The sequence below is a fragment of the Trichomycterus rosablanca genome, chromosome 10, assembly GCF_030014385.1.
Source record: "Trichomycterus rosablanca isolate fTriRos1 chromosome 10, fTriRos1.hap1, whole genome shotgun sequence".
Taxonomy (NCBI): domain Eukaryota; kingdom Metazoa; phylum Chordata; class Actinopteri; order Siluriformes; family Trichomycteridae; genus Trichomycterus; species Trichomycterus rosablanca.
The window spans coordinates 3,301,003-3,317,500 of NC_085997.1; the positions used below are offsets into that span (position 1 = coordinate 3,301,003).

At 39.5% G+C, this 16,498-nt stretch overlaps 2 protein-coding genes across 3 annotated transcripts in view; both read left to right on the forward strand.

Moving 5' to 3' along the window:
* Positions 1-408: 408 nt before the first annotated feature.
* LOC134321718 (galanin receptor 2a) lies at positions 409-3,485 on the forward strand. Its single transcript, XM_063003544.1, has 2 exons — positions 409-755; positions 2,744-3,485. Exons 1-2 carry the CDS (start codon positions 409-411, stop codon positions 3,483-3,485), a joined length of 1,089 nt encoding a protein of 362 aa, XP_062859614.1.
* A 3,456-nt stretch (positions 3,486-6,941) lies between these two features.
* The window catches only part of si:ch211-250n8.1 (uncharacterized), an 11,429-nt gene continuing 1,872 nt past the window's right edge, over positions 6,942-16,498 (forward strand). Inside the window, exons 1-12 of one of the 2 annotated variants that reach the window (XM_063003545.1) lie at positions 6,942-7,222; positions 8,762-8,866; positions 9,028-9,103; positions 10,358-10,514; positions 11,367-11,412; positions 11,500-11,558; positions 12,654-12,689; positions 12,772-12,824; positions 13,379-13,511; positions 14,744-14,943; positions 15,372-15,417; positions 15,560-15,625. In XM_063003545.1, the coding sequence (XP_062859615.1) occupies positions 7,186-7,222; positions 8,762-8,866; positions 9,028-9,103; positions 10,358-10,514; positions 11,367-11,412; positions 11,500-11,558; positions 12,654-12,689; positions 12,772-12,824; positions 13,379-13,511; positions 14,744-14,943; positions 15,372-15,417; positions 15,560-15,625 (1,014 nt within the window). In that variant the 5' untranslated portion in view covers positions 6,942-7,185. Of the gene's footprint in view, positions 7,223-8,761; positions 8,867-9,027; positions 9,104-10,357; positions 10,515-11,366; positions 11,413-11,499; positions 11,559-12,653; positions 12,690-12,771; positions 12,825-13,378; positions 13,512-14,743; positions 14,944-15,371; positions 15,435-15,559; positions 15,626-16,498 lie in introns of both variants that reach the window. The other variant, XM_063003546.1, reaches the window with a different exon arrangement.

Here is a 16,498-nt window from a genome sequence, read left to right on the forward strand (position 1 = left end):
ATTCTGTTTTCTGACTTGTTTATTACTGACACAGGAAGCGTGACAAGCAGTGATATAGAAGAACATTACAAATAAACTATTCAGCACTGCAGAGAACTGTGTACCTGTATAACCATGCATAGTTGAGATCTACAGCCCTAAATTCATGTACTCTCAGATGTACTGTATCTGTCCAGTGTTAAGCTTACATGTACTCAGTGAATGGGAGGAGACTTTCACAGCTGGAAAAGTGTGTGTGGTGTGTGTGAGGTGTGTGTGTGTGAGGTGTGTGTGTGAGGTGTGTGATGCTCTGAGGTGTAGGGGAGAGATGTCCCTTCACTTAAGTCTCATTCAGCATTTCCTGATCACTTCAGCAAGCCGAGCGAATGACGTGAAGCTCTGAGACTCGGTGTAAGATCCACCAGCACCATGAACACATCACAGCAGGTTCAGTTCTCCACCAACAGGAGGGTTGAGTCCGCCATCATCTCTTCAGTATTCGCTCTTATTTTTCTGCTTGGCACCGTAGGAAACTGCCTGGTGCTCGCTGTTCTGCTCCGCAACGGCCAGATGAACACCAAGACCACCAACATGTTTATTCTGAACCTGGGTCTGGCTGATCTCTGCTTCATCTGGTTCTGCGTGCCTCTCCAGGCCACCATCTACACCATGGACGAGTGGGTGTTCGGAACCATCGTATGTAAGGTCGTGCACTTTATCATCTACCTGACCATGTATGCCAGCGTCTTTACTCTTACAGCTGTTTCACTGGACAGGTACGTCATCGCTTCATTACACACAACCGACTGTAATAAAGTTCACAGTAAATACAGTTCAACGTTTTATTACAAACCTCTGTTTCAAAAACGTTAGGACAGCACGAGAAAGCAGTCATTTATCATTGTTTTGTTCTGTAATTAATGACTATGATAAGTGACATAACGTGATATTTTATATAATGCTGTACCTTTTGAATAGGGCCCTACTAAACTCACTGGAAAATGTGCCTAGTATACTATACTACACAATACTGTACTGAACTATAATATACTATATTCTACCACACTACCCTATACTACACTATACTGTACATCACTACACTGCACTGTACTACACTACATTATACTACACTATTCTGTACTACACTACACTGTACTGTACTATACTATACTACACTGTACTACACTATACTACTGTACATTATACTACACTACAATATACTACACTATACTACATTATACTACACTACACTATATTATACTACATTATACTACACTATTCTGTACTACACTACACTATACTACATTATACTACACTACACTATATTATACTACATTATACTACTGTACACTATTCTGTACTACACTACACTACACTTTACTACACTCTACCACAGTACACTATACTACACTATTCTGTACTACACTATACTACACTACACTGTACTATATTACACTATTCTGTACTACACTATACTACACTGTACTATACTACATTATTCTGTACTACACTATACTACACTATATTATATTACACTACACTATACTGTACTACACTACACTGTACTATATTACACTATTCTGTACTACACTATACTACACTGTACTATACTACATTATTCTGTACTACACTATACTACACTATATTATATTACACTACACTATTCTGTACTACACTATACTACACTGTACTATACTACATTATTCTGTACTATACTACACAACACTATATTATATTACACTACACTATACTGTACTACACTATACTACACTACACTGTACTATATTACACTATTCTGTACTACACTATACTACACTGTACTATACTACATTATTCTGTACTACACTATACTACACTATATTATATTACACTACACTATACTGTACTACACTATACTACACTACACTGTACTATATTACACTATTCTGTACTACACTATACTACACTGTACTATACTACATTATTCTGTACTACACTATACTACACTATATTATATTACACTACACTATACTGTACTACACTATACTACACTACACTGTACTATATTACACTATTCTGTATACTGCACTGTACTATTCTACATTATTCTGTACTACACTATACTACACTATATTACACTACACTATACTGTACTACACTATACTACATTGTACTACACTATACCACACTACACCTTACTATACTATACTCTACCACACTACACTATACTGTATTGTACTATACTATACTATATTATACTACACTTTTACTATACTTTACTATACCACACTACACTATACTATATTGCATTATACTACACTACACTATACTACACTATTTTGTACTACACTATACTATACTACATTATACTATACTACACTGTACTATACTATACCACACTACACTTTACTATACTATACTCTACCACAGTAAACTATACTATATTACATTATACTATACTACACTATACTGTACTACACTACACTGTATTATACTATACCGCACTACACTATACTACGTTATACTATACTTTTACTATACTCTACCACACTATACTATACTACACTAAACTACACAACACTGCACTGTACTAAACTATACCACACTACACTTTAATATACCATACACACATACAAATTTATTTATGTAAAAACAGGGTATGAATACTTTATCTGCAGAAAAGCTACAGAAATCTTACCATAATATGCATTATTACTGTATTATTACTGTATTATTATGCTAAACCCTGTAACTAAATCAATATATTTTGACTTCTTCATCACAGATATTTAGCCATCTGCTACCCCCTGCATGCCAGAGAACTGCGAACCCCACGTAACACCCTCACCTCCATCTGTGTGGTGTGGGGTCTCTCGCTGGCGTTCTCCGGCCCTTACCTGAGCTACTACCAGCAGATGGAGCTAAATCACACCACAGTGTGCGTCCCCGCCTGGGACATCCAGCACCGCCGAGCCATGGACGTCTGCACTTTCGTTTTCGGCTACTTAATCCCCGTTCTGGTCCTCTGTCTGACGTACGGGAGGACCATCCGCTACCTGTGGACCAGCGTGGACCCCATGCAGGACGCCTGGGAGTGTCGGCACGCCAAGCGCCGGGTGACCAAGATGATTGTGATCGTGGCGGTTCTGTTTTGCCTCTGCTGGCTGCCGCACCACCTGGTCATCTTGTACATGTGGTTCGGTCATTTCCCCCTCAATCGTGCCACCTACGTTCTACGAATACTCTCTCATCTGGTGGCGTACGCCAACTCCTGCCTCAACCCGATAGTGTACGCGCTAGTGTCCAAGCACTTCCGTAAAGGTTTTTGGAAGGTGTTCGGGTGCAAAACTCAGAAGCGACTGGTCAATAAGGTGAACGCGGCTCCGCAGGCGCAGGCCATGAGTTTGGTGGAGGTCGCGTCCAGCGATGGATCCAATCAGAGCGACGGATCTGGAAGAGCTCGATTCCTTAACAAGGATGGAAGGAAGATGGTGGCGAGTGCTTTTATGACCTTTAATGTCACTTAAAGAGAACATGGCAAGAAAAAGGGGAAATGTTTAAAAGATTCAAGACTTTTTATTGCTGTTTATTGCTAAAATGTTTTAAATATGTTTAGTCGATTGCTCAGTCCACACTTCAACTTAAAGAACAATCAGCTGAGGGTGTTTGGGTGACGCAGCGGTGAATTACACTAGCCCACTATTGCTGGAATCCAGAGTTTGACTCACTAGTGGTGCTATCAGCTGGTCGGGCGTCCTGTCCGGGGTGTGTTACCACATTACGCCCAGTGATTCCAGGGAAACCTGACCAAGATAAAGCGGTGGTAAAACATGAAAATAATCTGTGTAAAAACACACGCTGAACACCAGAGCTGGGATCTCGAATACTGATTATCGTATTGAGTCTCTGCTCTGCCTGCCGGCTGGGCTGAGCATCCACATGAACGACGATTGGCCTGTTGTTCATATAGGGGTGGGATATTAAGCCGGATCGGGTCTCTCTCTCTCTCATAACTAATGCAATTACGACCTCTGCTGGCTGACTGATGGCAGAAAAGAGTGAGTCAGGGTGTGTCTCTCTATACACAGTGCTGATCCACATTGCACTCGTCAAAGTGTAGGTGACAAGATGCATACGGCTGCTGCCCACGTGTCGGAGGGGGCGTGGGTTAGCTTCGTTCTCCTCAATCAGAGCGGGGATAGGCATTGGTGGAAAGGAAGTGTGGCACAATCTGGCAATTGGACACGCTAAAAGGGAGAAAAAGGGGAGAACATGCATAAACAATATATAGATTAGGTTTATCTAATTACGGTTCGACAAAACGTCCAAGATGTCAAAGTCTAAAGCAGCTAAAGACACGAATACAAATTTGAAGGACTGTATTCATACAGAAATGACATTTCCAGCATTTTATTTTATTATTATTTGTTTTTTACTTCTCATGATGGCCGCACGTCTGTGTGAATCACTAAAATGTGACTGTATTGGGTGGGTTGGTCAGGCTCAGTACAGAGAGCAGATGTTTCTGTGTGCTCTGTCCACACTGCTGGTGTTTTTCTGAGTTAATGTGCTTCCAGGTACCTCACTATTAGTTCCATCAGGCCACCTGAGTTCACCTATTAACCCTTATGTTCTCTGCTCTGCTTAAAATAGCTGTATCACTCTAAATAAAACTCCTTTCTATATGTGGGAATCTTATTGATGCAGATGTGTGAACGTGAGTGTGAATAAGAGCGTTGTGACATATTATACATACACCGATCAGCCATAACATTAAAACCACCTCCTTGCTTCTACACTCACTGTCCATTTATCATTTTAGCTCCACTTACCATATAGAAGCTCTTTGTATTTCTACAATTACTGACTGTAGTCCATCTGTTTCTCTGCATGCTTTGTTAGCCCCCTTTTATGCTGTTCTTCAATGGCCAGGACCCCCACAGGACCACCACAGAGCAGGTATTATTTGGGTGGTGGATCATTCTCAGCACTGCAGTGACACTGACATGGTGGTGGTGGTGTGTTAGTGTGTGTTGTGCTGGTATGAGTGGATCAGACACAGCAGCACTGCTGGAGTTTTTCAACACCGTGTCCACTCACTATCCACTCTATTAGACACTCCTACCTACGTAGTTGGTCCACCTTGTAGATGTAAAGTCAGAGACGATCACTCATTTATTGCTGCTGTTTGAGTCGGTGATCTTCTAGACCTTCATCAGTGGTCACAGGGCGCTGCCCACGGGGCGCTGTTAGCTGGATACTAGCAAAGCATGTAGAGCAACAGATGGACTACAGTCAGTAATTGTAGAACTACAAAGTGCTTCTATATGGTAAGTGGAGCTGATAAAATGGACAGTGAGTGTAGAAACAAGGAGGTGGTTTTAATGTTATGGCTGATCGGTGTACAGTTACACTCCGAAATCTTGTAAGTAAAGTTGTTTTCTTGTAAAACTATCAGCTATTTGTTATATATATTTTTCTTAAATATTGGTCCATTGTGACTCTTTCTGGTTTACCTAATGCATTCATAGCAGGTGGCATGTATCTGGTTTCTATCAGAGAGAGAACACAGCGGCCTGAACGTAACAGTCCAAATCAGCCGTGACGGAGGGAGCAGGAGGGTCGATTACGCTCCCGGTTAGTACCGAGACTCCTTGTTTATTTTTTTATACGAGAATAATTGAAACAATGTCTCTCGGTGTCCTTTCTACTAGTTTGTTTGAGGACATTCTGTTCCGACCAGGTTTAGATAAACATCTACTGCAAAGTGCACAGAATCAAACATACAGCCATAACAGAGCTCATAATCAAGTTCCCTTGACCTCCCAAGTGACAGTGTTTGGTACCAGCGGCCTGGCTGGGTCAATTAGGCGTGTCTGAGGAAAGCAAGGCCACTTTAATAGTGACTGAACAAAGTAAAGTCCATTAAGAAATGGTTTGCCAAGTTTGATTCATTCTTAAAGAACTTGTGTTGTATGAATTCATTTTTCAACCACTTTATCCTGGTCAAGGTCACAGCAGTTCTGGTTCCATCAGAAGACACTGTGTGTAAGGCAGGAATACCCTGGACAGGGCATCAATCCATAACAGGGCTTTAGCCAGACCCCACTCCTCAGCCATACCCTGTCGTGTCTTTGTAGACGCCCGGCTGGCTGATAGCACTGCTGAGATTAGAACCCTAATAGATGTCAGTGCCATTAGCACACTTCAGTATGAATCCAGCTTGAATTATTGATCTGGTTCCATCCAGACATTCGTCCCTGTCTTGCCTTATGCCCTCTCCAGAGGTGGCACACATCTGGTCTTTATCACTGTAGAAACTCACTGACCTGAACTTTATGGTCCAAATGAGATCCATCACAGGGCTTCAGCCAGCCCCCTTCATTCAGCCACAGCCTGTCATGTCTAATAGATGCCAGTGCCATCAGCGGCACTTCAGCATGAATTCAGCTCCAATTATTTATCCGGTTCCATCCAGACATTTGCCCCTTTCTTGCCTTATGCCCTCTCCAGAGGTGGCACACATCTGGTCTGTATTACATTAGGAACTCACTGACCTGAACTTCATGGTCCACATCAAATTAATCACAGGGCTGTATTAACAAATGGGGTGGCACGGTGGCTCAGTGGGTAGCACTGTCACCTCACAGCAAGATGATCCTGGGTTCGATCCACAGGTGGGTGGTCTGGGTCCTTTCTGTGTGGAGTTTGCATGTTCTCCCCGTGTCTGTGTGAGTTTCCTTCCACAGTCTAAAGACGTGTAAGTGAGGTGAATTACTGCCTGTCGAGTAACTAACTACCTGTCGTGTCATGAATGTAACCAATTTAAGCCTGTAAATGACGTTAAAATCCTAATAAATAATAAAATAAAAAATTAACAGATGATTTTTCTTGCTTGTCAAATCCATTATAACCACCAGATGTCGCCATTCAGGCATGTTGTTGATAGAAGGGTTTGTTGACGCCAAACTAGGTGCGGATAATCCGGCTAATGCATCATTATAACCTCTTTTACGCATGAATACGCGTTTAATCAGGGTTCAATCGAGCCAGAGCAGACTTAGAAGAAGCTGCTGTTACTCCTCTGTATGTAACTCTTTATATCTGAGTGATTTCTGGATGAAATTGTGGTTGTGTTTACACACGCAGCGCGTTTGCGGAAATGTGTACTTGTGCGTTCAGGGTTTGGTTCCAACAGCGTTACTGAAAACGCGTAAATGAGCAGAAATGCCGAGCAAAGAGCCGCTCATCGAGACCCTGAAAGGTAAGATCTCATCCTCACACATTCCTGGGTGATATATATATATTCAAAAATACAGATTACACTTCAGATCTCATCCTCACACATTCCTGGGTGATATATATACAGTATATTCAAAAATACAGATTACACTTCAGATCTCATCCTCACACATTCCTGGGTGATATACATATTAAAAAATACAGATTAAACCTCAGATATGGCACCACATTATCATCATGGTAAAACACTGTTTTATTATGATTACTGTGTGATGTTTTGTTGTTGGGATTAATGTGACATTTAGGGTTCGAACTGTCTCCACTGACGAGTTTCATAAGCAGGACAGTTTGCTCAAATGTAAATAATAATCACATTAACAATTCACAATTCAACTTACTGGCAATATTTAATCTTAAACCAGTTCAAGAACCAGTCAGTTAACTAAGTCAACAGTCAACCTGAACCAGTGTCGTGTATAATAATAATAATAAAATAATAATAATAATAATAACAAATGTACACTCATATATATATATATATATATATATATATATATATATATATATATATATATATATATGTATATATATTATACTATTAATTAATATTATTGATAATAATTGTACAGTTATTTTTATTATTATTATTAATTAATTATTGATTATTATTATATGTACACCCCAAACCATCAACTGCTTAAAATACTAAATTAATAACTAATCATACTTTTTTACAGTTATTTCACAGTTGTTATTATTATTATTATTATTATTATTAATAATTATTTATAAGGAAATATGTACAGTTATTATGATTGTTATATTTTATTATTATTATTATTATTATTATTATTAATAATTATTTATAAGAAAATATGTAGTCATTATTATTGTTATATTTTATTATTATTATTATTAATTATTTATAAGAAAATATTTACTGTTATTATTATTGTTATATTATTATTATTATTATTATTATTATTTTAATTATTTTCCAACAAGTCTATGTACACCCCAAACCATCAACTGCTTAAAATACTAAATAGTTAAATAAATAATCATACTTTTATTAATACTATTAATAATTATTATTATTAATAATTGTACATTTATTATTATTATTATTATTGTTATATTTTATTATTATTATTATTAATATTTGTATTATTTTCCAACAAGTCTTTGTACACTCCAAGCTATCTATCGCTAACTGCTTAAAATACTAAATAGTTAAATAAATAATCATACTTTTATTGATACTATTATTATTATTAATAACTAAATTGTTATCTGCAAATATACAACACTGCAACTATTCATCACAATAATAACAATTTTAATTTTTTGTTTTAAGTTTTTAGGTGGTTTACATGTAAAAACAAAGTACTTTCTATTTAATTAAAATAAATTTAAATAAAAGATGACATGCAATTCTAATATATCAGCAAGTAAAATCTCCATTTCATCAGTATTTTAAAATAATCATTCAATCACATTAAAAAGAACAGAACATAAATGATGTATATAATTCTCCTGCATGACTCTGTTTTGTATACAGTGTGTATTGTGAATCTGCAAACCGATGGTCCAGTGACTGACTCGAGTCCTCACCTGACATCATGCTGTGAGCTACTGGAGCTCATACTGCGCAAAGGACTGCAACGTGAGCACACCACCCATGTCCAAGTTATCATCACATACTTCATCTAATACACACTATTTACACCATTCATTCAACAGCAAAAACTTTGAACATGATGTATATAGTAAATACATTAATACATGTTATTGTTTGTTAATACATGTCTGGTTTTCTGTTTGCAGAGCCAGTACTGAGTTTGAAACACAGAGACTACTGGTGTTGTTTTGAGCAGTTACTGCACCACGATACATGTGGCAGGTCAGTCTTACATCATTTTATTATTTTTATTTTTCAATATTAACTAAGGGAACTGGGGAGGTGCATCTGTCTGTTAGGCTAGTCCACTTAAACTCACTATGGACACAATTAGCCGTGTCTGAGGGAGACAAAACCGGATGTTACACCTGCTGGCTGCTTAAGGCAACTGCTAACCACTCACCTTAATAAGGAATAGATCTATTTAGAGGTGCCCAACCTACCAACAATTTACTAAGGGCTTAGCCAAAAAGGTTCAGGGACAGAAGAGGATGTTCAGGACAGGGCGAGATGAAGACAAATGCTTTTATTACAGTTTTATTACAGATTACACTGTAATAATCTGAAATCATTCAGTGTTTAAGTATAACAGAACCAATGACAGAAGCAATTATAAGTAGGGATGTAATGATACACTCTACCCACGATGCGATGCGATTCACGATACTGGGTTCATGATACGATTTTTTCCAGATTTTTTAAGCAAAATTAAATTGAAGACAAATTATGACAAAATTTCCTTTTATTATTTCTCTTAAAAAAATAAAATAAAATAAAATACTGCTTTTGTGCTTATCTAAATAATTAATGCCCTTTTATTTCTGAGGTAGGTACAATCTATGCAAAACAATGCTGCACGTTTCCCTTTTTGTGTAAAAAAAAACTGAAATGAAATAAATCCCACATTAAATAAATAAATGAATAATACAAATAAAGAAAGTATCCTCATATAAAAAAGTTGGCTGGAAAATTCCGAACCTGGCAACCCTGTAGTGATGTCAACCAGGCGAGGTGAATAGCGCCAGCGTCTGCTGTTTAAAGTGAATATTGATTCATTCTACATGTAAACCGATTTGAATCGTTACACATGTGAATCGATTTTTAACTGTCTTGTGGTGCATCGTTACATCTCTAATTATAGGGGGGCAAAAGCTTTTTCACACTATTGTGTATACATCATACATATTATATATATTGTATATAGTCAAAAATCATCTCAGCATTTAATAATTATCTTTTATAGTTCATCTGAATAGAAGACTTTGTACTTATTATGACGTCACAAGTTTTTCCTTTAATCTGTCAATGCATTTTAGTAGATTAACTTTTCTTTTTCACACTGTCCCAACTACGATTTACTCACTTCCCTCATGCCCTTAGGCCATCACTTCCATTCATGATTAATAAGCAGTTAAATGAAAGCAGTTCTAATGAACACTCTATTGTGGTTCTCTGTTTTTTTTTCTTTGATTGAAGCCTGGGTGCGATCTCTTTAGCAGTACAGAGGACCACACCGTGCCCCAAACTTCTCAGCGATCAGGGGCGAGGACGCTACTTCATGAGACTAATGCTGACCAGGAGAACTCTGGGAAATGTAGTCAAGCACATGCTGCATACAGACAGAATCATGGAGGTTAGTTATATTACTTATTATATATTAGGATTATTTATTAATTTTATATTTCGTTCTGGCTGTCTGGTATGTAATCAGGATTGGTTTTGGGCTTGTTTGAGGGAGGACCATAGCGCCGCAGGATTGTGATTGCACAGATGCATTCGTTTTAACTGCACAGATTAAATAAATAATAATATGACATGTTTAGTCAGTTCTGTTACTCTGGCCACAGTTCCAGCTTACAATTTTGATTATGTATTTAAAAAGCGGCACGGTGGCTTAGTGGGTAGCACTGTCGCCTCACAGCAAGAAAGTCCTGGGTTCGAGCCCCAGGTGGGGCGGTCCGGGTCCATTCTGTGCGGAGTTTGCATGTTCTCCCCGTGTCTGCGTGGGTTTCCTCCGGGAGCTCCGGTTTCCTCCCACAATCCAAAAACATGCAGTCAGGTTAATTGGAGACACTGAATTGCCCTGTAAGTGAATGGATGTGTGTATGTGTGTGTCTGCCCTGTGATGGACTGGTGTCCCATCCAGGGTGTTACTGTGTGCCTTGCGGCCACTGAAAAGCTGGGATAGGCTCCAGCACCCCACCACGACCCTGATTGGATAAGCAGGTAAGAAAATGAGTGAATGAATGGTAGCCTAGTGGGCAGAGCTTTGTGCTATCAGTTGAAAGATCGTCGGTTCAAATCCAGGATCCTTCTGTTGGGCCCTTGAGCAAGGCCCTTAACCCTGTCTGCTCCAGGGGGCCGTACAATGGCTGACCCTGGGCTCTGACCCCAGCTTCCAAACAAGCAGAATTTCATAGTACTGTAAACTGTATATGTACATATGACATTCCTTTATTCTTCTTCTTCTGAAAACCTGTTGCAGTGGTACAGTCCTGACATTTCTGTACTGAGGAATGAGGAATTAATGGGTAAGCGATTACTAAACCTTACTTATTTATATGAGGCGTGACGAGATATGAGTTAGTATTGTATTGTGTATGATTTTCTTCTTTCAGAGCCGTTTGTCTCTCTCTGTATGGTTCTGTCTGATATGGAATTCAAGCTGAACATAGAGGTACGTATCTACTCCTGGTGTTTCATTAATTACATACAAATCATCCAAAAACATCTGTAAAAAGCACAGCAGACGTCTTTAGTCTTAGATAAGGTCAGTGTTCAGGGGAATTCCCAAAAATAGGAATTATAGTGTAGTGAGAAGGAAACCACTGATGGTCTGACATTCAAGAAATTCAAGATAAAAATCGGCCTCTTATAGTTCAAATGAATAGAAGAATTTGCGCTTATTATGGTCTTGTACTTTTTTTTCTTTAATATGTCCTTTATTTATTTCGTAGTAGATGAATTGCATCGTTATTTTTCTTTTTTTTTTCACACGATCCCAACTTGGATATACTCAATTCCCTTGTGCACTTGCTCAGAGGCCCAACAGTGGCACTTGGCAATTTTTCAAGAAGTATTTTGCCCATGTTTGGCCTTAAGAGACGTTGACATTTACGGCATTTAGCAGACGCTTTTATCCAAAATGACCCACGATTGTTATTGAATACAGTGCAAGCAACTGAAGGCTAAGGGCCTCATTCAGGGGCCCAATAGTGGCATCTGGCAATTTTCCAAGAAGTAAATCCGTGGAATTTTGGCCTTGTGAGACTTTTACGATAATGGCGTTTAGCGGACACTTTTATCCAAAGCAACCTCCAGTTGTTACTGACTACAAGGGCCTCACTCAGGGGCCCAACAGTGGCACTTGGCAATTTTGACCTTAAGAGGCTTTGACATTTACGGCATTTGGCAGATGCTTTTATCCAAAGCGACTTTTACTTGTTACTGAATACAGTGTAAGTAATTGAAGGCTAAGGGCCTCGCTCAGGGGCCCAACAATGTCTTGGGGCTCTTGTCTTTAATTGTCTTGGAAAATTGCCAGATGCTGCTGTTGGGTACCTGAGCAAGACCCTTAACCTTCACTTGCACTTAGGTAACAAATGTACGATGCTTTGGTTAAAAGCATCTGCTAAATAGATGTAAAAGTCTACTCGCTCAGGGGCCCAACAGTGGCATCTGGCAATCAGCATACCATCCGTACCATGTGCTTTAGATGAACAGGAAGGAAAGGAACATTCTTTTATGTCTAATGTCCTCATTTTATCTTCAGAACTGCAGCTTTCTGGATGAGAGTTGGCTGCTTCCGGTACGTTTAAAGCATCATGACATCATAACCAGCATCGTACGCATGTTACACTGCATGATGAAAGCCTGCTCGTGTGTTTTAGGTGTGCGACACCTATGAGGTCGTGCCGTGTCGAGAGTTGGGGATCGTCCTCAGGTTAGCATATTACAGCTGTGTGTTACTAAAACTTTACATACATGACATCTTATATGGCCAAAATAATGTAGACACACCTAATTATTTTAGGAATTTCAGCCATTTTTATTGCTACCAGGTGAGTAAAATCAATTAAATAATATAAAGGCCAATGCTGATGTGGTTTGATAGATTTAGAGTTGGAGTGACCTGCCTGTACAGACCCATGATTAATTCTGAGCCAGGCCTAGTCGTCTAACTTAAGTGCCTGACCTTAAAAATGCTCTTTCAACTGAATGGGCACATGTGGAAAGCCTTCCTAGAGGAGTAGAGACTGTTATAGCCACAAAAGGGAAACCCAACTCCATATTTCTATGTATATAGGCACCATATTTATAGTGCTTATGATTAGTTGTCCACATACTTTTGGCCACACTGTCTTGGTTTTTCTTGTAAAACAGTTATATATAGTATCACACTGGAACCAAGACCTGCTAAGGTTACGCTTACATACACATGATCAGGTACTACAGTATGTCCTGGTATAGCGGTATTTGTTTGTCTCTCTTTCTCAGGTATCTGGACAGGCGGGTGTTCGTGGTGGAGCTGCTCCCAGGTGGACAGGCTCAGGCGGACATGTTTGCGGAGCCCGGTGATATCATCGATGAAATTAATGGCGTATCGCTGAGGAATTCCAGCAATGGGCAGGTCTGGTCAGTCTGGATTACTAATAATGAATGCAAACTCTCAAACTGTTAGAAGTAATGCCTGATGCTGGGATTTACTTGGATATACTCAATTCCCTTGAGTGCCTAGATAGATAGATAGATAGATAGATAGATAGATAGATAGGTAGATAGGTAGATAGATAGATAGATAGACAGACAGACAGACAGACAGACAGACAGACAGACAGGATATATAGATAGACAAACAGATAGATAGATAGATAGATAGATAGATAGATAGACAGACAGACAGACAGACAGACAGACAGGATATATAGATAGACAAACAGATAGATAGATAGATAGATAGATAGATAGATAGGTAGATAGATAGATAGATAGATAGATAGATAGATAGATAGATAGATAGATAGATAGATAGACAGACAGACAGACAGACAGATAGATAGATAGATAGACAGGATATATAGATAGACAAACAGATAGATAGATAGATAGATAGATAGATAGATAGATAGATAGATAGATAGATAGACAGACAGACAGACAGGATATATATATATATATAGATAGATAGATAGATAGATAGATAAACAGACAAGGTATATAGATATAAACAGACAGACATAGATAGACAGACAGGATATATGGATATAGACAGACAGACAGTCAGACAGATAGATAGATAGAAACATAGATAGACAGGATATATAGACAGACAGATAGATACACAGACAGACCGACAGATAGATAGACAGATAGATAGACAGGATATATAGATAGACATATAGACAGGATATATAGATAGATAGACAGGTAGATAGATATAGACAGACAGACAGACAGATAGATAGACAGACAGATAGACCGACAAGATATATAGATATAGACAGACAGACAGGCAGATAGATAGACACACAGGATATATGGATATAGACAGACAGACAGTCAGACAGATAGATAGATAGAAACATAGATAGACAGGATATATAGACAGACAGACCGATAGATAGATAGATACACAGACAGACAGACAGATAGATAGACAGTATATATAGATAGACGTATAAACATGATATATAGATAGACAGACAGATATATAGACAGATAGACAGATAGATAGACAGACAGACAGACAGACAGACAGACAGACAGGATATATAGATACAGATAGATAGATAGACAGATAGATAGATGCACAATGCATATGAGATGTGTATTAATCATTACTATCATTGTGTTGGGTGAAAGGCAAGTGTGGTGTTGTCCAGGCTGAAAGGTCGGCCTCTGTTCCTACGCCTGCTGCGCTGGAGAGCCGAGGACGGAGCTGCGTATCGGCCCCTATTGCCACTGTTACGCCGGCTCAAACAGGAAAATCCCTCACTGGAGTTCGGCTCAACACGGCCAAAACCCTCAGGGCAAAACCACAGCCAGTGCCTCAAAGAAGGGCGGTGAGTACATCCGTTATAGGTACGCAGTATAGCCTAAAGTATGTGGACACGCCTTCTTGGTCAGTTGGCATCAAATGTTTTAGCCATACAGATTGCGACTACAGATTGTTTCTACCCGTCCCACTTTGGGTTGCAGTTTGTTGAAGGTGGTTTAATGTTCCAGTATGACTGTGCCCATGTTTATAAAGCAAGGTCCGGCCTGAACAGAACCCTGACCACAACCCTAATGTACTTCTTAATCATAAAAGACACAAATATTCACCTACACATAAGAGTAGAGTCTTGATATTAATACCCAGTGGTCCAACAAGCTCAAGTCAGGTGTCCACATACTTTTGGTCATTCAGTGTACATATTCACATTACAGAGCTTAACTGAGGAGTACTTATGAACGTTAATAAACTTTATCTGCTGTATCCTGTGAACAGGCTCCTGTACGGCGTTCAGCTGATAGGAAGAACAAACATAGGACTGGTACAGTACAGAGCTGTGTAAACATTACCTGCACGCTCAGTTTGCATCATGTTGTGTGTCTGTGGTCGAAATGTCTCTATAACCTGTGTTGTATCAGATCGTACAACAGTATTGTTATATTGTTCTATTTCTATTATTCCAGTACGGAGGAAAGGATGCTCTGCAGTATGCCATCCCCGTCGTACTGCAACAGAGTCAGAGCAGGAAGGTACGGCCGCACCGGGCACTTCAAATGTACAAAGTCGTGTGAAGTGGTACGAGCCGAATTTTAAAGTTGGGACAGTAGACAAAACTGTGTTCAATTAGCCTAGTGTAGCCTAGAGTACTGAACTAGTGATCAGAAGGTTGCTGGGTCAAACCCACCACCAAGTTGCCAATGTTGGGCCCCTGAGCAAGGTCCTCAACCCTCAGTTGCATGTATTGTCCTCAGACACGACTGTAAGTGTACTTAGCAGATGCTTTTTTGGGTTGGGCTTGGGTTAAGGGCCCTGCTCAGCTTTCAAGCCTGTGCAATGGTGGGGCTTAAACTGGCAACCTTCAGTTGGCCTGTCTGAGTCTGGGCTATTTTGACAGCATATTAGAGGCGTGGTCCTAATGTTTTACATTCACATTATCTGCATTTAGCAGATGCTTTTTATCCAAAGCGACTTACAGTATGTGACAGTGCACTGTCTAAGCAATTGCAGGTTAAGGGCCTTGCTGAAGGGCCCAACAGTGACAGCCTGGCAGTAGTGGGGCTTGAACCACTGACCTTTTGATTACTAGTCCAGTACCTTAACCACTAGGCTACCACTGCCCTAAATGGATCGATTGATTTATTCATTTACATTTACAAAGCAACTTACAGCACTGTGACACTATACAGTCTGAGCAATTGAGGGTTAATGACCTTGCTCAAGGGCCCAACAGCAGCAATCTGGCAGTTGAACCAGCGACCTTCTGATTACTAGTCCAGTACCTTGCCCGCTAGGCTACAGCTACCTTCAGGCACAACAGTAAGTGTGCCAAATGTACCAAAATGACTTACAGTCTAAGCTCTTCAGGTTAAGGTCCTTGCCTAGGGGCACAACAATGGCAACAT